Genomic DNA, 21,069 nt, shown 5'->3' on the forward strand with positions numbered 1-21,069 from the left:
CTGCGAATGCTGAAACCGCAAATACGGAGGGAGAAGTGTACATGCTGCTATTTCTACAGTGTCCAGTAGCCAGTTAAAAAAAAGCAGGCCTTGCACTCCTCAGATCAGTCAAAGCTAAAGGATAATGTCGAAACTAATAGCAAGGAGCTATCACTGCTTTAAACTCTTTCTGGATGGGTTTCAGGATGGTTGGCAAAATCCACCAAAAGGAAAGCCTCTGCACTTGGGGATGATAAGAATGTGAGGAATCAGCTTTTGTCTGAAATGAAGGCAGAACACATCAGACACTTCCTCCGGTAAGGCCTTTCTTCGCCGAAAACCTATGCAATGCCTGTAAATTTACTTTGGGTCTTCTTCTGCTACCTCTTTGCTTGCTTTAATTATTCCAGTTTCCCTAATACTTCCCTCCTGAGGCCTCCATTTTCCCGCAAACAGTTTCCCTTAGTAATGTTTTTTCCCCCCCCTATGGTTAATAAATAAAAAATGAAGGCATAAGAATGATTCATTAGATTATCCAAATAGATTTGTATAGTAACCACCTCTGTTAAAATAATATCTGTAAGGGTGGGTCTTCAGAGAGCGCTGAAAATTATAACTTTATCAGATTGGTAAGGTGTTATTTTAAGCTGACCCGAATATAAACTGAGACCCCCATTTTTGGTCCAAAAATCTCAGTTTATATTCGAGTATATATGGTAGCTCACTGAGTTGCTGGTAGAATCCCAATATGTGTTTGGAATGCATGCGAAAGTAACAGAAGGAAACTTAAAAAAACCCAAAAATCCCAACTCCCAATAAATATTGTCATTTCTATCACACCAAGCACAATGTTTCCCCGCAAATTTGCGGTTTGCAAATCGCGGACTCATTCATTCGTGGTCTGCTGCGACCGCCTCTTCCTGTAGTAAAGTCGGGCTACACCAATCAGCACCTCCTGATTGGTGTAGCCCAACTTTAATACAGGAAGAGGCTGTTGGAGCAGACTGCATGTAATTTTTTCTCCCGCCAGCGCTCCAGCTGCCCTGTCCCGCCTCTCCATCTGCCCTCTCCCGCCTCCCCTGCCTTTTTGACAGGTGAAAAACCGCATTTGTGGTTTTTTGAAATTCGTGGGGGTTCCTGGAACGGAACCCCTTCAAATATCGGGGGCAGGGCCGGATTTTCCTATAGGCTAACTAGGCTTCAGCCTAGGGCCTCAAGATCAAGAGGGGCCTATATTCAAATTGTTAGCAAAATTAAAATTACACTATTCTAAAAACAGTGAACACTAAAACACTGAACCAAAAATAAGGATAAATTCTACACATATGACTAATAAACAAGCATAAAAATGTATTGGTTAAGATCAACGCATTCGACTCATTGGGTCTGTTCATTTGCAGATACTAGATTGCACCAAAGTATAGTTCATACGTTCACTGATTGCTATGGCAAATATTGACGTGCCTTTGCTACTAAGCTCTGGTTTGTTCTTGCATAAATAAAGTGCAGATTGGAACAGACAAACGAACAGACCTATTGATATCCCGACGTTCGGTTATATTCGTGTTACTTCGATAATATGAAACACGTGTTAATGTTATTAGAAAAGATTCTTATTTTAGGATTGCGTACACGATCATTTGATTCTCGCCTTTTGAGTTCAGTAGGTTCAATACTTTAGTGAAGTGTTTATAGACTATTGAAAAAATTTTTTGTGACAATATCTTCATTTCGCGGACTTCTAAGTAAGTTCTTAACATATGTTTTAATTTGCCTATTTTAAAATGTATATTACGTGCTTTATTTTATATTTTCATGAATATATCATAAATAATAAAATCCTAGAGCGCGCACGCGCTGTTGAAATATCGTGAGTCCTGGTGGCGTGAGGTGTGCTTCTGTGTCACTCCTCACGGCGCCTGCGCCAGCGACTCATCAAAATTCAGCCGGGGGTGGGGAATCCGAATTGCACACGTGCTCCAGCTCCGGATCGGATCCCGCTGCTCCTCTCCCCCCTCCACCACCCCTTTCCCGGCTCCGGAGGGGAATCGGTCTCAGCCCCGGGTGGGGACGCGCACCGGTCCCAGGTCCGATCCTGCCTCCGGTTCAGGTTTTAGCCGCTCCCCGGTTACCTCGGTTCCGCTTCGGGATCGGAACCGGCTCCGGCCGCAACGGGGCGCCGACTCGGCTTCTCCCTTTCTTTTTCTCGCCCTGGGAGGAGAATCGGGGAGGGAAAGACGTCAGTCCGGAAACAGCTGGGCAAAGCCCAACCCCGCGGGGAGAGAGGCAAAACGTGGATCCGTCAGGACAGGGCGGCCCAGACTGGCATCGGGGTGGGGGTGGGTGGTCCAAATAAGTGTTCTCGACTTTTTTTTATTTATTATCCGTGTCACATTTTTTATAAAGGTTAGTACCAATAACAACATGTTTCATTTAACATATTGATATATATCACAGTAAAGATGTATTTTATTATCTCTCATGTAATTTACAAACTTAAAAATGGGAGGTGAAAGGGCCTCATAAGTGGAATAGCCTAGGGCCTCTTTTCATCTAAATCCTTCCCTGATCGGGGGAGTACTGTATTCAGATAGGGTCTCACCAATGACCTGTACAGGGGCATCCATCAACATCTCCTTTCTTCTGCTGGTTATGCCTCTTTCTATACTGTCCAGAATCCTTCTGGCTACAGCCACTGCTGTGTCGCACTGCTTCAGATACTCACCTGGTTTCAACACATGTAACTTCTGGCACCCACTTCTGGGTGCTGAAACTGGCAATCTCAAATATACAAGGGAATCCCAGTACTGGGAGTTATCCAAAGGATGGAGGATAATGGGTCTCAGAAACCAACCTGGCTAAGGAATTAAGTCCAGTGATGGGTTTCAATGATTCAAAATTTCCATCACTGACCCTCTGGCCTCCACCTCCTATTTTTATAAACTTTTCAATCAACACTGTTGTATTTACCGTATTTTCACACATATAACGCGCGCGTTATACGCGTTTTTACCTACCGCGCATACCCCTCGCGCGTTATATGCGTGAGCGCGGTATACAAAAGTTTTAAAACATAGTTCCCACCCCGCCCGACGCCCGATTCACCCCCCCAGCAGGACCGCTCGCACCCCCACCCCGAACGACCGCTCGCACGCGCTCCCACCCGCACCCGCATCCACGATCGGAGCAAGAGGGAGCCCAAGCCCTCTTGCCCGGCCGACTCCCCGACGTCCGATACATCCCCCCCCCCCCCCCGGCAGGACCACTCGCATCCCCACCCCGAAGGACCGCCGACTTCCCGACAATAACGGGCCAGAAGGGAGCCCAAACCCTCCTGGCCACGGCGACCCCCTAACCCCACCCCGCACTACATTACGGGCAGGAGGGATCCCAGGCCCTCCTTCCCTCGACGCAAACCCCCCTCCCCCCAACGACCGTCCCCCCCAAGAACCTCCGACCGCCCCCCAGCCGACCCGCGACCCCCCTGGCGACCCCCACGACCCCCCCACCCCCCTTACCTTTGGTAGTTGGGCCAGAAGGGAGCCCAAACCCTCCTGGCCACGGCGACCCCCTAACCCCACCCCGCACTACATTACGGGCAGGAGGGATCCCAGGCCCTCCTGCCCTCGACGCAAACCCCCCTCCCCCCCAACGACCGCCCCCCCCAAGAACCTCCGACCGCCCCCCCAGCCGACCCGCGCCCCCCCTGGCGACCCCCCCGCCCCCCCTTCCCCGTACCTTTGGTAGTTGGCCGGACGGATGGGAGCCAAACCCGCCTGTCCGGCAGGCAGCCAACGAAGGAATGAGGCCGGATTGGCCCATCCATCCTAAAGCTCCGCCTACTGGTGGGGCCTAAGGCGCGTGGGCCAATCAGAATAGGCCCTGGAGCCTTAGGTCCCACCTGGGGGCGCGGCCTGAGGCACATGGTCGGGTTGGGCCCATGTGCCTCAGGCCGCGCCCCCAGGTGGGACCTAAGGCTCCAGGGCCTATTCTGATTGGCCCACGCGCCTTAGGCCCCACCAGTAGGCGGAGCTTTAGGATGGATGGGCCAATCCGGCCTCATTCCTTCGTTGGCTGCCTGCCGGACAGGCGGGTTTGGCTCCCGTCTGTCCGGCCAACTACCAAAGGTACGGGGAAGGGGGGTGGGGGGGGTCGTGGGGGTCGCCAGGGGGATCGTGTCGGGGGGGTGCCCAATCGTGTCGGGGGGGGTCGTATCGTGGCGGGGGGGTGCCCAATCGTGTCGGGGGGGTCGGATCATGGCGGGGGGTGCCGGTTCGAGGCAGGGGGGGTGCCGGATCGCAGGGGGGGTGCCTGATCGCAGGGGGGGGGGCCTTCGAGGGGAGCAATGCCGGTTCTCGGGGGGGGGGGGGAACGCATCAAAGCGAGTTTCCATTATTTCCTATGGGGAAACTCGCTTTGATAAACGAGCATTTTGGATTACGAGCATGCTCCTGGAACGGATTATGCTCGTAATCCAAGGTACCACTGTATTTCTAACTTGGATTGGCCTCTGTGAAGATGGGATACTGGGCTAGATGGACTTTTGGTCTGGCCCAGTAAGGCTATTCTTATGTTCTTATGAGAGGCTGAGCAGCATCGAAGCAGTTAGCGCTTCGGGCCGCGGTATAAATCCCTACCATGGCTTAGTGGGGAGGGGGGGAGGGAGTATTTCTTGGTGTCAGGTCAAAAGCGCGCCGGGACAAAGGCGCGCGCAGGCAATTGAGCACAGCGTGGAGGTGCGCGCTGCAGAAAATTACTGTTTTTACGGCTCCAACGGGGAGGGGCGTGGGGGGAACCCCCCACTTTACTTAATAGAGATCGCGCCGCGTTGTGGGGGAGTTGTGGGGGGTGTGGGGGGTTGTAACCCCCCACATTTTACTGAAAACTTCACTTTTTCCCTGTTTTTAGGGAAAAAGTTAAGTTTACAGTACAATGTGGAGGTTACAACCCCCCAAACCCTCCCACAACGCCGGCGCGATCTCTATTAAGTAAACTGGGGGGGGGGCTCCCCAACAAACCCCCCCCGTCGGAGCCCCTAATAACTGTAATTTTCTTCGGCGCGCGCCTCCGTCTTGCGCTCAGTTGTCGGCGTGCGCCTTTGTCTTTCGCGGGGTTGTCTATGAACCGTATTTCTTAACTGAAAAAAACCCAAAAGCCCTTCTTTCATAAAGCAACAAAATGTAGCCAGAAAACATCTTTCAAAAATACCACAGGGAAATGTCATTTTGTTGATTTAGTGGTCTTTAATAGTACACAAGTCTGAGACTTATTTACGCTATCTTGTTTGCAATTTTCTTTAGGTCATCACTCTGTCTTGTAATACCATAGTTTACTCTGGCAAGAAATGGATTTTCAGCCATAGGAAATCCAGTGGTGCTGTTGCAGCTCTGTGTAATTTACCATCCTCTGAAAAGTACAGCAGGTTCATCCTTCACAGTTGTAGGAACATGGGAAGAAGCATGCTCTTGGCAATAAGGTAAATTATGTTGCTATAACTGATGAGGTGTGTCCCTGGTGTACCTTTCAGTGGATACAAAAGTACAGTCAAACCTTGGATAGCGAGTAACCTGGTTTGCGAGTGTTTTGCAAGACGAGCAAAACATTTTATTAAAGTTTATTTCTACAAATGTGCGTTGCGCGTCACGCCAAGTAAGCTCAATATACGTGCTTCACATCGCTTCAGCGCGGCTGAACGTAATGCAAGCGCCCGGGGTTCAAGCGCGCACAACATACGCACCTATCACACTGAGCGCAGCTGAACGTAATAAAAGCATCACGCCCATTTCACCTGCAGTGTAGTGGCTTTTCGAAATGAGCGAGGTCTTGCAATACAAGTAGGTACAGTATTGTATTTTGTATTAAAGTTTTTGGGATGTGGAACGAATCGTCTGAGTTTCCATTTAGAGAATGACACGGTGACAAAATTCATCACCGTTCCCGTCCCCGCGGATAACCGCGGGAAATAATCCCATGTCATTTTCTAGTGTCTATTTCAACCTCAGTCCTTCTACACCAGCATTCTTCAGAGCAAAGCTTGCGGGTCAGTGGTTGTGGCCATTCATACTCTGATTCTTATGTGAGCTAAGGATAATGAAGCCATTGTGACATCACTGATGTGATTGGCTCCTAGGCACTGGTGGAATGAGGCATTATGACATCACAATATCTGCTCTGGATACCAGAGACTGTCATTCTGTAGTGTCTGTTTCAACCTCAGTCCTTCTACACCAGCATTCTTCAAAGCAAAGCTTGCGGGTCAGTGGTTGTGGCCATTCATACTCTGATTCTTCCCTCTCTCCTTAAAGAATGACATGAAGATGGTTTCCCGCGGTTATCCACGGGGACGGGAACGGTGATGAATTTTGTCACCGTGTCATTCTCTTTCCATTATTTCCTGTGGAGAAATTTGCTTTGATGTATCAGTGCTTTGGATTAGGAGCATGCTTCCGGAACTAATTATGCTCGCAAGCCAAGGTTTTACTGTATATTGCATTGGACTACGCTGTCACTGCTGCTTTCTATCCTTCTCCATGCTAACCTGAACTTTGATAATTATGATGAGGTCTCTTCTAGGTCAGAGCAAGGTGGTTCTCATCCTTACATGTTGAAGGCTTGTTGGGTTTTCAAGATGACACAGTGTCTATGAGATGCATTTTCATCAATGCCTCCATTGTTGATAGCCTAAAGACCTCGCTGGCTTATCGTTTTCAAGAACAGGAGTTCTAGTGAACTGAAGCTAGAGCAACGTGATTGCTCAGTGATCTTTCACTTTTGTACATGGAAAAAGACTGGGTTTACCCGTGTAATATTGTCTTATTGCAGAAATTTCACAAAATTGCCTCATCTAGCAGGAACAGAACAGAATCTTCTCCTCGCAAAGCAAATCCAAGCTCAGTGGAAGGAATCTGGACTAGATTCAGCGGAGCTGGTTCATTACGATGTCCTCTTGTCTTATCCTAATGAAAGCGACCCCAACTACATATCCATCATTGATGAACATGGGAATGAGGTAAAGTTACCGCTGTGGATATTGTGGTACATTTTTGATTGCAGCTCTGCATGGGGCAGGAGCGTAGGAAGATCGCTCCTGCCCCACTTCACCGCCAGAAGAAACCAAGAAGCACTGGACTTTTTATTGAAAATTTAAAAGTTCCACAAATCAATGCAATCAATCCACATAGAAATAAAATGATCCACGGGTGTTTGGTAAAAATAAATGTCTAATTTCAGAAGGCATGTATGATTGGGCATAAATGCATTATGCAATTTTGGTTATTGAAAGAATCTCCGAGTTTCTGGCATTGGAGGAATCAGTTTCATCGATTACTATTGTTTGAGATTTGGGAAGTTAGGCGTTCATCTAGGAAAACTCGTCTGGGACATTTGGGATCCATATACTCAAAACCTTTCACCAAAAGCATGAAGTTTAATTCTCAGTGATTTACGTTGAAGCTAAGGTTGTTTAGTTCAAATGTCATTTTTTTTGTCAACTTTCATTCAGGGTGGGGAAATTGGTTATGGTATTAGAATTTTAATTATTGTTATTGTTTATTTTTGTACAAAATATCTTTTGGAATATTTATATGTATTTTCTATTTTTTAAATAAAATGTTTGAACATAAATAAGGGGGGGATAGGGAAAGTGGGGAGAAGGGGAAGGAGGGATGAAGAGGAAGGGATTGGGAATGCGGTTAAGGTTTAGAGTTATGAGGTGGTAATTTGGAAAAATATTTTGGAGAAATGATAGATATATGTATGAAAATTAATATTGTGAATATAATTGTAATGAATAGTTTATTGTTTTATATTATTGTATACTTATTTGATTCCTTCAATAAAATGTTATAAACTAAAACGATCCACATAAAAACCTTGAGGATCTAATCTGCCGAGAGCATGGGACGCAACACGGTCTGTGTTTCGACAAGATGGTCTTCTTCAGGGGTCCCGGATAGTCCTAAGGTAGTAGATACGTGGGAATAAACAGTCCAAAAATACAAATGCGTGGAACTTCACAGAGAACGCGCTACATAAACCAATCCATCTTGTCGAAACGCGGACCGTGTTGGGTCCCATGCTCTCGGCAGATTAGATCCTCAAGGTTTTTATGTGGATCGTTTTATTTCTATGTGGATTGATTACATTGATTTGTGGAACTTTTAAATTTTCAATAAAAGCCAATTTCAGGAACATCGTCGCTCCACAGTGTTTCATGGTTACTTCTGGATTTTGTTCTTTTTGGATATCTCAGGGTCAATTTCTTTGTTTTGGACACTTCATCGCCAGACCACAGGACTTTAAAAGTAAGGTTTGGGAGGTCTGAGAGGTGGAAAGGAGGCGGGGTGGTTTAGAGACTCGCAAATAACCACATTTGCAAATCCTACACCCGCAAAAATGGGGTTGAGTGCAATGTTCCCTCTAAGGATTGATGAGGTGTGTGCAAAAAAAAAATATGAATGAGCGACAAGTTACATACTCCACAAATTTATGAGCAGGCGCGGAGGACGCATTTTTAAACAAATGTAGTTTATCCTTGTACTCCTTATGTATTTTTAATCATCTATGGATATGTTTGTATGTTTATTGTTCAAATGGTTTTATTTATTTCCCCAAATTTATTTTTGTTATACGCATTGAAAATATTTGATATTGCGTTTAAATCAAAATCTCAATAAACTTGAAATGAGTGCCCGTGAGATTGTGGGAGGATTAAATACTCAAAACTTAGAAGAATAACAATTTACTTAAAGTTTTTGCTTCTCCAGCTTTCTGGTATCTTTACATACAGTGGCGTACCTAGCATATGTAACACCCGGGGCCCATCATTTTTTGGCACCCCCCCATCTATACGAAAAACATGATTTTTAGTAACAAGCCATACGTCACACAGAACACAGAAAACACCTTCGCCTAGTATGGAATATGTCATCACAAACTAACCCCTCCCCCTTTTACAAAACTATAGTGTGGATTTTAGCCACGGTGGTAACAGCTCTGACGCTCATAGAATTCTGAGCATCAGAGCTGCTACCACCACGGCTGGCGCTAAAAAACGCTCCACAGTTTTATAAAAGGGGGTATAAAATAGAAATACACAGCTTCAACGCTCTAGATCAGGGGTGCCCAAACTTTTCGGGCTTGTGAGCTACTTTAAAATGACCAAGTCAAAATGATCTACCAACAATAAAATTAAAAAACACAAAGCACACTATACGCTGAGAAAATGTTAATTATCATTCCTATTCTGGGTTTTTTTCAAAGAGGTCAAGGCAGATGACTCTATGCATTGTCACCTCAGTAACAACCATACAAAAATAGACAAATATACCCCCCTCCCTTTTTATTAAACTACAATAGCAGTTTTTAGCGCAGGGAACTGCGCTAAATGCCCAGCGCTGCTCTCGACGCTCATAGGCTCCCTGCACTAAAAAACACTATTGCATTTTAGTAAAAGGGGGCCATAGTGCAAAATATAGACAGCATATATAAATTCAGCCACATTTTGATCACTAAATTTAAAATAAAATCATATTTCCTACCTTGTCTGGTGATTTCATGAGTCTCTGGTTGCACTTTCATCTTCTGACTGTGCATCCAATCTTTCTTCCCTTCTTTCAGCCTGTATGCTTTCTCTCCTCCAGACCTCATTCCCTCCCCTAACTTTTTCTTCCTCTCTCCCTGCCCTTTCTTTCTTTTTTCTCTCTTGATGCCCCCTTTCTTTTTTCTGTTTCCCTTCTGTCTCCCTGCCTGCCCTCTTTCTTTCTTTCTTTCTTTCTCCATACCCTCCACAAAGCCACTGCTGCCACCATCGGGGGAAACAGGCCCCAAAGCCACCGCCGCGGCTGCCCCAAGCTCTCTCTGCTTCCCACCGGGCCGACCAGCATTCCCCCGACGTCAATTCTGCCGTCGGAGAGGAAGTTCCGCCCAGCCAGGCAACGATTGGCTGGCCCGAACTTCCTCTCCAAACGCCCCCCCCCCCCCTTGGTACGCCATTGAAGACGTGGCAGCGGCTCCTCTCACGAATCCCCACCTGCATCGGAAGTCCGATGCAGTCGGGGATCTTGAGAGGAGCCGCCGCTGCATCTTTCAACTTTAAAATACACTAAGGCCGCCACCGCTTCCTCTCACCTCTGCCCGCCCTCGAGTGAGCGACAGGAGAAAACGTATGAGCGACGCCACTGAAAATAGTGAGCGATCGCTCATGCGCTCAGCTTAGAGGGAACATTGGTTGAGTGTATTTAGTGCTATGCTAATCAATTAGTGAGGTCACCCCAGTCCCACTCCCAGTACTAGGAAAAAAATTATTTTTTAATGCATGGATAGCGTGAGCACGTCCCAAAATTACCGCAGGATGCCTCAATGCATCCCGCAGTAAGCCATTTCTTGCTGTGGTAAGCACATGTTTCTCCTTGTGACCCTGGGCAAATCACTTAATCCCCCATTGCTCTAGGTACATTAGACAGATTGTGAGCCTGCCAGGACAGAGAAAAATGCTTGAGTACCTGAACAAATTCATGTAAACCATTCTGAGCTCCTCTGGGAGGACAATATAGGAAAGTTTCAGCCTCTAACCAGAGCTGGGATTGTGACATCATAATGCTTCATTCCACCAATGCCAACCTCATCAGTGATGTCACAATGGCTTCCTTGGGTCACTTTTACAACATGTTGATTTCTAGAGTGGCGCAGTGGTTAAAGCTGCATCCTCAGGTTGTGGGTTCAAACCCATGCTGCTCCTTATGTCTCTGGGTAAGTTACTTAATACCCCCATTGCCCCAGGTGCATTAGATAGCCCACCGGGACAGACAGGGAAAAATTTGGGTGGTTTAGGAATTATTATAGAGATTATATTCTTTACCTCAGATGTTACGATGTACTTACATGGGATGTTTTTAGAAAAGGTGTGTTAAATTATTAAATTGCCATTAGGTATGATTAATTTAAGTCATGTTGCTAAATGTATGGCCATATATATGGCAGGTTTATCATTTTTATGTTTGTATTGTAAGTACCAAGTAAATAACAAATATTCAACCTGAATTATGTCTTAGATTTACAACACTTCTTTATCAGAACCACCGCCACAAGGATACGAAACTGTTTCCAATATGGTGCCACCATATAATGCCTTTTCAGCACAAGGAGTCCCGGAGGTAAAACAAATGAACCGCTACAGTTCTTCCTATAAGTGATAGTCCGTATTTGTTGCATGCCAGAAATATGCTCTCAGTGTACGGATATTTCAAACAGCCTGCACTACTGAAATATAAGAAGTAGGTTTACCAGCTATGATGCTGTGATCCAACAGCTGACCAATAATAGTGAAGCATCAATCCATATAGGGGGCAGGTCCGTAAAATAGGTGCTAACCTTTATTGTGTGTTACTTATGCATTTAGAATGCTAGCTGTATATCTGTAGTGTTCCAAATTTCTGCAAATGTGCTTGTATGTTGCATAGCATGTTATTTCCAAAGGGGGCATGCCTGGGCCAGGGTGAGGCAGGGACGGGACTCACACTTAGGCACATACCTTATAGAATATTATAATATATACAGCTGCTGTATATACTATATATACACACTCTATATACAGCTGCTGTAAGTGCTCATGCCTAATACCTGTTACGCTAGGATTCTATAAAGAAAAGTAGGTATGTACTGTATATACTTGAATATAAGTCGAGACCCCCATTTTCCCCCTCAAAAGGAGGAAAAATGGTTGACTCGCATATAAGACGGGGGCTTAATATTCAAGGGCCATGCCCTGCCAGGATCTGCTGCACCCAGCCCCCTTCCTTCCCTCCCTCCGTCATGTACCTTTTCCCTGGTGGTCCAGCGGTGTATCCTGCTCTGAACCCCTCCTGCTGATCTCGTGGCCAGCAGCGCACCCGGGCCGGCACGCAGGAGCGAGCTTTTCGAGCTCCTGCCTGGCCCTGCGCCACTCCCCGAATGGCTGCCACGAGAGCCGCGAGTCCCCCGAGAACTGGCGGCAGCCTTTCAGGGAGCAGCGCAGGGCTGGGCGGGAGCTCATAAAGCTCACTCCCGCGTGCTGGCCCGGGTGTGTCGGCTGCTGTTCGCGAGATTAGCAGGAGGGGTTCAGCACGGGATACACCGCTGGACCACCAGGGAAAAAGGTACGTGACGGAGGGAGGTGGTAATTGTTAGTATCAGCTGGGACGGGGGATCCCCTCCCTGTCCCGGCCAAACGGCAGGCCTTCAGCAAGTCCGGAAGGGTGCCGGGTGGTCACTGGGTGATGACCCAAATATAGGACAAGACCCCCATTTTGGGGTCATTTTCTTGGCCCAAAAATCTAATCATATATTCGAGTATATACGGCCATGGAGGTAGCAACTTTTGAACAAGCCCAGGGCTGCCTGCCACTAGGTCTAAGACAGAGAGATACTAAGGGAGGATGGGGAAAGAGTGGAGAAGGACTGGAAAGAAATAGATAAAAGGAAAAGTCTCTTGGTTTTAAATATAAGATCAGTAACTGGCCTTGGATTGCAGGTTCCCAAGCGCTAGCTCTAGCCTGAGGCTGCCATGTCCAAAACACAAGGTTCAACAATATTTTAGTTAGATATCTAGGTCTGGTCCTAGCTAGACCCTAGAACAGGATACACAGTCTTTACGCAAGTAGTTATAGTAGAATCCCAGTTAACTGGTACTCAACCAACTGGCAAAACAAAAATCGCCAGCAAAAAAAAAAAAAAAATTGTTCTCCCTCCAGCCCCTGAAGCAGCAGCGGCAGCCAGTCCTGACCTGACAACCCCCCTCCAGCCTCTGAAGCAGCAGCTCCTGGTCCTGACCCGACAACCCCACCCCCTACCTCTCTCCCTTAGCCACCGAAGCAGCAGCGGCAGCCAGTCAGCAGAGACAGCGCTGTGAACAGGCTGCTTGTAGCCAGCCCCAGCAGGGCCTTTCCTCTGCCGCATCACAGGAAAGGCCCTGCCTGGACTGTCCGCAAGCAGCCTGTTTACAGCACTGCCTCTGCTGACCGGACTCATCTGATGCTTCAGAAGAGCCACAGTTAAGAGATACCAGCTCTACAGAGTGAGGGGGGGGTGGGAGTTCCAGCGGAGGCCAGACCCAGAGGCAACGTGGACCAAAAGTGGGGGGGGCGGGGAGAAGGGACATGGATGCTGTACCTACAGGGTGAAGTGGAGGAAAGATGGATGGATGCTGGACCCATAAGTGTGTGTGTGTGGGGGTGGGGAAGGGGGGAGAGAATGACCTACACCAGAAAGGAGGGTGAGAAGGGAGAAACAAATGCTAGATCTACAAGTGGGGGTGGGGGGATGATAGAGAGAGGAAGAAAGTGACTTAGACCAGAAAGGTATGGTCTAGGATATAGTATTACAGTAATTAGGCCTATTTTTAATAGTAACTCTCAAGCAACCAGAAACTACGTTTATCCGGCATTTACCAATCCCCATGGGTGTCGGATAACTAAGAGTCTATTGTAGTTGGTTTACCTCAGCCAAACATCATGTCTAGTAATTGGAGTTAAAGTAGGGTTACCAGACATCCAGATTTCCTTTTCGAGGACATGTCTGGGGGGGTCTGGATGGCTTTTTCAAAACCCTTGCACTTTGTCCAGGTTTTGAAAAGCTTCCTGTCAAAATTGCATCGGAAAAAGGCATTTGTGTATGCGTGGATGCCGTCTGGGGGGCGGGGCTGGGGGCTGGAACGGAGCAGAACTGTGTGGGCCTGGTCCGGATTTTCCTTCAGGAAAATCTAGTAACCCTAAATTAAAGCCTGTGATTAGAATCCTTCTTCTTCTCTCCCCGGGGGGGGGAGGGGCTCTCTTCTCTGCCTATTATCAATTCTGACAGCTGCTTCCTGGACTCCTCCCCTCCCGTCTCTCTCTATTCCAGGGAAGAGCCACAACTTTTAAGGTGGCTTCTAACCCTGTGAGGGAGTATCCGGGAGGGGGAATAGTTCTTTAGACTCCCTCACAATGGTTAAGGCTTGCTAAATGAAAATGCTCATCGACGGCCATCGCATGCTGGTGTCGTCTGAAACTTCTGTCTGGTTATGGCAAACTCTAATATACAATGTTGCTTCCTTCCCCGGCAGGGAGACCTTGTATATGTGAATTATGCCCGTACAGAAGACTTTTTCCAGCTAGAGCGGGTGATGGGCATCAACTGTTCTGGAAAGATTGTCATTGCCAGATATGGAAAAATCTTCAGAGGAAACAAAGTAACGTATTATGTCTGCTATTAGAAAGATCTGCTGTGTTGAAATTCCTGGAGAAATATGAATTCAAGGAGGTGCGGCTTTTCTGCTGGCAGATTCTTGACTTCATGCTTAGTCCATGATCCCCCCCCAGATGTACGATTCACTTATTTTGTTTTATTTAAAATTTCCTAAAGTACACTATCCTAGGAGTAGCCAAATGGCTAGAACCTCTGCCTCAGCACCATGAGGTTGCAGGTTCAATCACTGTGACCCTCTGTTGCCTCAGGTACTGTAGATAGATTGTGAGCCTGCCAAAACCTGGTGGTCTAGCGGTGAAGCAAGGCAGGAGCGATCTTCCTACGCTCCTGCCCTCTGCAGAGCCGGGAGCAGAAATGACTGCCGTGAGTTCCCGTGGTCTTGCGGGAACTCACAGCAGCCATTTTTGTTCTCAGTTCTACCCAGGGCAGGAGCGTAGGAAGATCGCTCCTGCCCTGCTTCGCTGGTAGAAGGTCCCACCGTCCTAAGGTCCAGGAGGCAGGGGTGTGTCAGAGTTGGCCCTAAAGGAATTTGCAGGCTGGCTTTGCCCCTAACCCCTGCGAATATGGAGGGGGATTGGTACAACCCTAGTAAACACAGTGACACATTTCCTGATAGAATATTTTTCTTTATTCATGTTCAGCTGCACAGATAAAATTGTTATCTTAAAACAAGTCCTATGTGATTCTGTTCAGACCAGAATTATTTTACCATTGCCTATACACTTCTCCCTCCGTATTTGCGGTTTCTGTATTCGCGGTTTCGATTATTCACGGTTTTTAGCTTGCTGGTTCCTCCCCCCAAATTATGTCAGCTTGCATAGAGAAATCGCTGATTCCAAGCGTTTAAGGAGAAAATCGCCGATTCCCAGCACTTTCTTTACCATGTTTTGCCTCTCCTTCAGGAACAGGCTAGGTCTCCCACATTGTTATTCGCGGTTTCGCCATATTCACGACGGTTTTTAATAGAAAACAGCGAATAACATGAAAAAGTTATTCACGGTTTTTCTGTATTCGTGGGTCTGTTAATCCCCTATCACAGTGAATACAGAGGGAGAAGTGTATTGGGCTTTTCTGTATGTTCCCAGAATTGTGTTTCTAGTTTCTTTATATGAAATTCGCCTGGAACTTAGCAGTTTAGCCAGAATATAAGAAACGGGAAATGCAATGCAATGTAATCTGTTTTAGGTTAAGAATGCCATTCAGGCTGGAGCAAAAGGAATAATCCTGTATTCAGACCCCAGTGATTACTGTGCCCCTGGGGTAGATCCCTATCCAGATGGCTGGAACCTTCCTGGAGGAGGAGCACAGCGCGGTAATGTGCTAAATCTGAATGGTGCTGGCGACCCTCTTACTCCAGGATACCCTGCAAAAGGTAACTGATGGTGTTCAATACAGAACTCCCCCTGCAAAGTTGCAGTTCAGTGTTCGTGGCTCCAGTCATTCGCAGTTTTTTCCCTCTGCTATTATTTAGAAAAATATCCTCCATCCGCCTCTTCAGCGACCCGAGACCCCGCTGTGGGCATCCTCCGGCTCCCCTCTTGCCTCTAGAGCAGGGGTGTCAAAGTCCCTCCTCGAGGGCTGCAATCCAGTCGGGTTTTCAGGATTTCCCCAATGAATATGCATGAGATCTATGTGCACGCACTGCTTTCAATGCATATTCATTGGGGAAATTCTGAAAACCCGACTGGATTGCGGCCCTCGAGGACCGACTTCGACACCTGTGCTCTAGAGGCATATCCTGTAGGCAGTCAGCCGGCGCCTCTCCTCTTCCCTGGCGTCTCGCCGCATACCTGGAATCTCGGGCGACACAGTTTACGGTGCACTTTTTTTAGGGTGTGGCACTAACACTATTCTAGTTCAGTGGTTCCCAACCCTGTCCTGGAGGAACACCAGGCCAATTGGGTTTTCAGGCTAGCCCTAATGAATATGCATGAAGCAAATTTGCATGCCTATCACTTCCATCATATGCAAATCTCTCTCATGCATATTCATTTGGGCTAGCCTGAAAATCCGATGGGCCTGGTGTTCCTCCAGGACAGGGTTGGGAATCACTGTTCTAGTTGATGACGATTTTCGGGGTGCCATAAATAGAATAGGGCCCTAAGTGAAGAAATATTTTCTCCGGTTTGTTTTAAATTTACTATTAAACATCTTCATTGCATGCGTCATGTCCTGGATGCAGGAGCAGGAAGTGACATCAGAGGGAGAGGGGAGGCTGGTGCGGGCAGCAAGTTGGAGATGTTGCTCGCGTCGGGGAAGTTAAATAGGTACAAGGGAAGGGAAAGGGGGTGTGCATGTGGCAGGGGGGGTAAGGATCGGGGCACGGAAAAGAGGACAGGGACGGCACTACCCCATTCACCTCCCACCCTCGCTACGCCATTGAATCTTATCAAAACTTTTTATAAAGGGTTGAAAACTAAGGGCTCCTTTTACTAAGGTGCGCTAGCGTTTTTAGTGCACGCAGGAAATTACCGCACACTACGCTTCTAGAACTAACGCCAGCTCAATGCTGGCGTTAAGGTCTAGCGCGCGCGGCAATGTAGCGCGTGCTATTCCGTGCGTTAAAGCCCTAACGCACCTTAGTAAAAAGAGCCCTAAGGGGTCCTTTTACTAAGGCGTGTTAGCCGTTTTAGCGCACGCTAAACGCTAGCGCGTCCATAGACTTATAAAGGACGCGTTAGCGTTTAGCGCGTGTGTTTATTTAGGGCGCGATAAAACATGTAGCACACCTTAGTAAAAGGAGCCCTTAGTTATTTCAGCAGTCTTTTAACGTTTACAGTGTTTTGAATTTTATTTAGGAATTTCAGGAATACGCAAGACTGTTTAATGGAACCAGTTATCCATTGTTCGATCGATTTGTAAACTAAGAATCTATACAGCTCTGCTTATTCAACCAGTAACCCTAATAACTATATAGCTTCCCAATTCTTTCATTATGTAAGATTGTATTGTTGACTTTGATTGTAACCTCTTCGCTGGTTGTCCAGCGCTTCTTGCTGTAAACCGCCTCGAACTTCCATGGCTTTGGCGGTATATAAGAATAAAATTATTATTATTACTAGTCGTTAAGCCCGTTACATTAACGGGTGCTAGAATTTATGTCTGTCTGTATTTTTCTTTCTGTCTCTTTCCTCCCTCCATTTCCCTGTGTAGCGCTGTCTCTGCTTTCTTCCTCAGTCTGCACTCTCAAGCTGTAACATTACTGCTTAGCTTTTTCTCCCTGCAAGCATCTCTGCTCTAGCCCCCTGTCCTTCTGTGACTGTCTGTGTGTCTCTCTCTACTTGTGCACTGTTTGTTTGTTTTTTTCAATCTCTCTTTAGCTCCTGATCCCCTCTCACTGACCCTTGCCAACTGCATGTAATTCCGGTTAGGTTTCCATGGCAACCCTGCTCGCGGGTCTGTTCGGTAGGGCCGTTTTTTCGGGTCTGCCGGCACCGGGTGGGGAAGAGTCCTGGCTCCTTTTTTGGTTTGGGCGCGTGCAGAGGGGCTCAACAGCGCACAACCACCTTTCCTTCCCTCCCTCCATCAGGTGCAGTGCAGCTCCACCAATGTTAAAAGCAGCCGCATCGAAATCAGAGGCCTGCCACTGCCGTAGCACGTTCCCCTCTGCCTTGGTCCCGCCCCTTCTCTGACATATGGGACCGCGGCAGAGGGAACGTGTTACGGTGGCAGCAGGGCTCCAATTTCAAAGCAGCTGCTTTTAACATAGGCGGAGCTGAAGTGTACCTGATGGAGGAAGGGAAGGAACGGTGGGGCAAATTTCGTCAACGGCAGTCCTTGTGCGGTTCGAGAGAGGGGGGGGTGGAGTCGGCGACTTGCAGCGTCGCGTGCCTCCCACCCCCCCTTCCCTCCGGCTCCGCCGCCGATAGTCTCCACCTGCATTGCCCCTGGCGCAGCACTCACCGGCCCGTCGGGCGGGGAACGGAGGAACAGGTTCAGGGCTGCCAGGGGGGGGAGGAGTGAGTCCGGCTGAGACTGGCAGGAAGAGGAAGGTGGAGCAGGTGAGCCGGCACCGAAAAAAACTTTAAAGAGCCAGCCAGACCGTGAGTGCGAGCTGTTGTAAGTTTGCATGTGCACTCTTGCCGGCCACGGACATACGGATCACGGAAGCACGCGGATTAGACTGCGCATGCGCCGCCTACGGTTTTATTATATAGATTATTGTGTGCACCGCTTAAACAGTGTATATGCAAATAATTATTGAGCAATTCACTTCCCCACCCTTTTTATGTTTTTTCATTGTCTTAAATGTTAGTTTTTTGTTTTGATGATCTGGATATCATATTTGTTATTCTATTTTAAACTGCTTTGGTATTTATTTGAAAGCCAGTATAACAAAGCCGATTTCCGTGGCAAAGTTAAAGCGCCGGAATTTACGTCGCCTGAAATGTACATTTTGGCACATAAATGGCCCTGTTCTATAGCGCTGCGTGAAAATTTTTTGTGACCCGCCCATGCCACTTCCCTGGCCACACCCCCTTGTGAGTTGCAAGCTTTGGGGTTTATGCTCTTGAGGTTATAGAACAGGGCATGGGTAGACGGCATGTGCAAATCCAAATCAGTACCAATTAACTTGAACAATTGATTAGCAAGGCCAGTTAATTTCTTAGCCAATGGACTATTTAGAAATTCAGCTGAATCCATACCTAAATTTCGGAGGCGCATGTAGAATCCAGGGGCAAGTGTGCTTTTTCAAAAACCATGAACTCATATCGCTGCCCCCGTAACGACATAAGAAAGAAAAAAAAAAATTAAGAAAGCACAAATGAAAAATTTCTGGCTGCCCTTCCTAGTCAGTAAAGACTGTCTTCAATGAAGAAAGGTGTTTTGAAGCTTTTCACACTGGCAGCTGGGATCTATTCTTGGCAACGTGGGCTGGGATAACTGGGCAGACTGGATGGGTCATTTTTGATTATGATTATTTTTTTTTTTTCTGCCTCCATCTGCTATATTTCTATGGCAACATAACCACTGGCATTTTAATGTATTAGAGACCTATTTATATTACTCTCACTGATACTATGTTCTTTTTCTGCAGAGTACACCTTTAGATACAATGCTGATGAAGGTGTGGGCATTCCTAGCATCCCAGTTCATCCAATTGGATATCGCGATGCAGAGGTTTTCTTGCAGTATGTAGATTTAAGGTCTAATGTAAATAAAGCAGTTTAACTTACACCTGAAACTCCCCCCCCCACCTCCTTGTATTTCCACTTACCTTCATGAGGCCCTGGATCCTAATGGCGTAGGATTAATCTCCAGGCGTTCCTGCTCTGCCGACACTTTGGGCTAGGTGCACAAAAGTCTCTGATAGTCTTAACGATCATCGCTAAACCGACTGATCGTTTCAGCCGGCTCGATGCACAAATCGGCTCACTGCGTGGCTTTCCCTTACAATCGCTCATTCTCCGATTCTGGCATGTAAACGAGGGCATTGCTTTTAAAACCAGCCCTAACTTTGCATGCCAGAATTGGATCAGAAAATCCGACTTTGAAAAGCCGAGAGGTGTGCCTGTTTTGTTTTTTAGGGGGCACAGATGTTATTCCCATAAAAAAAAAAAAATGGCCGGGCCTGCCATGTTGTGCCATGCTGCCCCCCCCCATGACCCCAGTTCCAAAAGAGGCGGTAGGGATGCTGACTCACTCCCTGCCCCCTCCAGCACCAGCAAAAATTGGCAGGAAAGATGCCTACTCCCTCTTCCCATGGTGACCCCCCTTCTGTGCCAGTAAAAATTGACAGGAGGGATACCCACTCCTTCCTGCCACTGGATGCTTTCCCCAACCCCCCAACGAATCTCCCCCGTACCTATTCAGAAGTTGAGAGCAGGAGGGATGATCGGTTCCTCCTGCTCTGAGGCTTGCCACTCCAAAATGGTGGGCCTTCTCCTTCCTGGTGCATTATGTGATGCACAGGAAGGGGCCTAAGGCTCTGATGGGCTCAAACACCTCCCAAGGGGAGGAGTCTTAGGCATCTGAGCCAATCAGATGTTATGCTCCTCCTTCTGTATCCCTGGGTACAGAAGGAGGAGACTAAGACCCTGATTATCTCCCCTCTGAAATCTCTTCCGGGTTGCAGGGCCAGGAAGTGACGTCAGATAATTTTTCACTCTGTCAAGGGTTGCAGGGAGTGGAGGACACTCAATGAAGTTGCAGGGAAGTGCTTTTAGAGCTAGTGGGAGGAAGTGTTTTTTTCACTCGGAGAGTGGTTTAGGGCTGGAGCGCATTGCCAGAGGTTGTGGTGGGAGCAGATGACATGGTCGGTTTGGGGAGGGGTTTGGACGATTTCCTAGAGGAGAAGTCCGTGGTCTGTTGTTGAGCCAGATATGGGAGAGGCTACTGCTTGCCCTGGATCAGGCTTCAGTCAAATATAAGAAACGGGGTAAATTTGAAACAATTCAGCAAGAAGAGTGACAAGGAAAGTATTACAACGAAAAAAACCACTCTAGATAATGCTTATAAATTATGCAATGGAGATGGTATAATTAGGTCTACAAAATTTTTTATGCTCAGAATCATGGAGGGGTAACTGGGGAGAACCCCAGAAAGTACCACCTCACCGCCCAATCATCGCATGTGAAAAGGTAGACAGCAGATTATATCATGTACATCTTTAAAAGACATGATATAATCTGCTGTCTACCTTTTCACATGCGATGATTGGGCGGTGAGGTGGTACTTTCTGGGGTTCTCCCCAGTTACCCCTCCATGATTCTGAGCATAAAAATTTTTGTAGACCTAATTATACCATCTCCATTGCATAATTTATAAGCATTTATAACCAAACTACTAATCTCAACCTCGCCTCCCTCCCTACCCTTCCTCCCCCTCTTCCCCGGTTATTTTTCCTTTCCCCTTTCTGCACCCCCCTTG

The 21,069-nt window shown here is 47.3% G+C and overlaps 1 protein-coding gene across 4 annotated transcripts in view; it reads left to right on the forward strand.

Annotated features, from left to right (window-relative positions):
* LOC117362400 (N-acetylated-alpha-linked acidic dipeptidase 2-like) overlaps positions 1–21,069 on the forward strand; it is a 77,163-nt gene that overhangs the window by 6,098 nt on the left and 49,996 nt on the right. The window contains exons 1-7 of one of the 4 annotated variants that reach the window (XM_033948701.1): positions 213–296; positions 5,280–5,455; positions 6,802–6,988; positions 11,031–11,132; positions 14,057–14,182; positions 15,385–15,571; positions 19,238–19,331. In XM_033948701.1, coding sequence (XP_033804592.1) covers positions 5,427–5,455; positions 6,802–6,988; positions 11,031–11,132; positions 14,057–14,182; positions 15,385–15,571; positions 19,238–19,331 — 725 coding nt within the window. In that variant the 5' untranslated portion in view covers positions 213–296; positions 5,280–5,426. Of the gene's footprint in view, positions 1–184; positions 297–5,279; positions 5,456–6,801; positions 6,989–11,030; positions 11,133–14,056; positions 14,183–15,384; positions 15,572–19,237; positions 19,332–21,069 lie in introns of those variants that run through there. The other 3 variants (XM_033948698.1, XM_033948700.1, XM_033948699.1) reach the window with 3 other exon arrangements.

The sequence above is a fragment of the Geotrypetes seraphini genome, chromosome 6 (assembly GCF_902459505.1).
Source record: "Geotrypetes seraphini chromosome 6, aGeoSer1.1, whole genome shotgun sequence".
NCBI classification, from domain to species: Eukaryota; Metazoa; Chordata; class Amphibia; order Gymnophiona; family Dermophiidae; genus Geotrypetes; species Geotrypetes seraphini.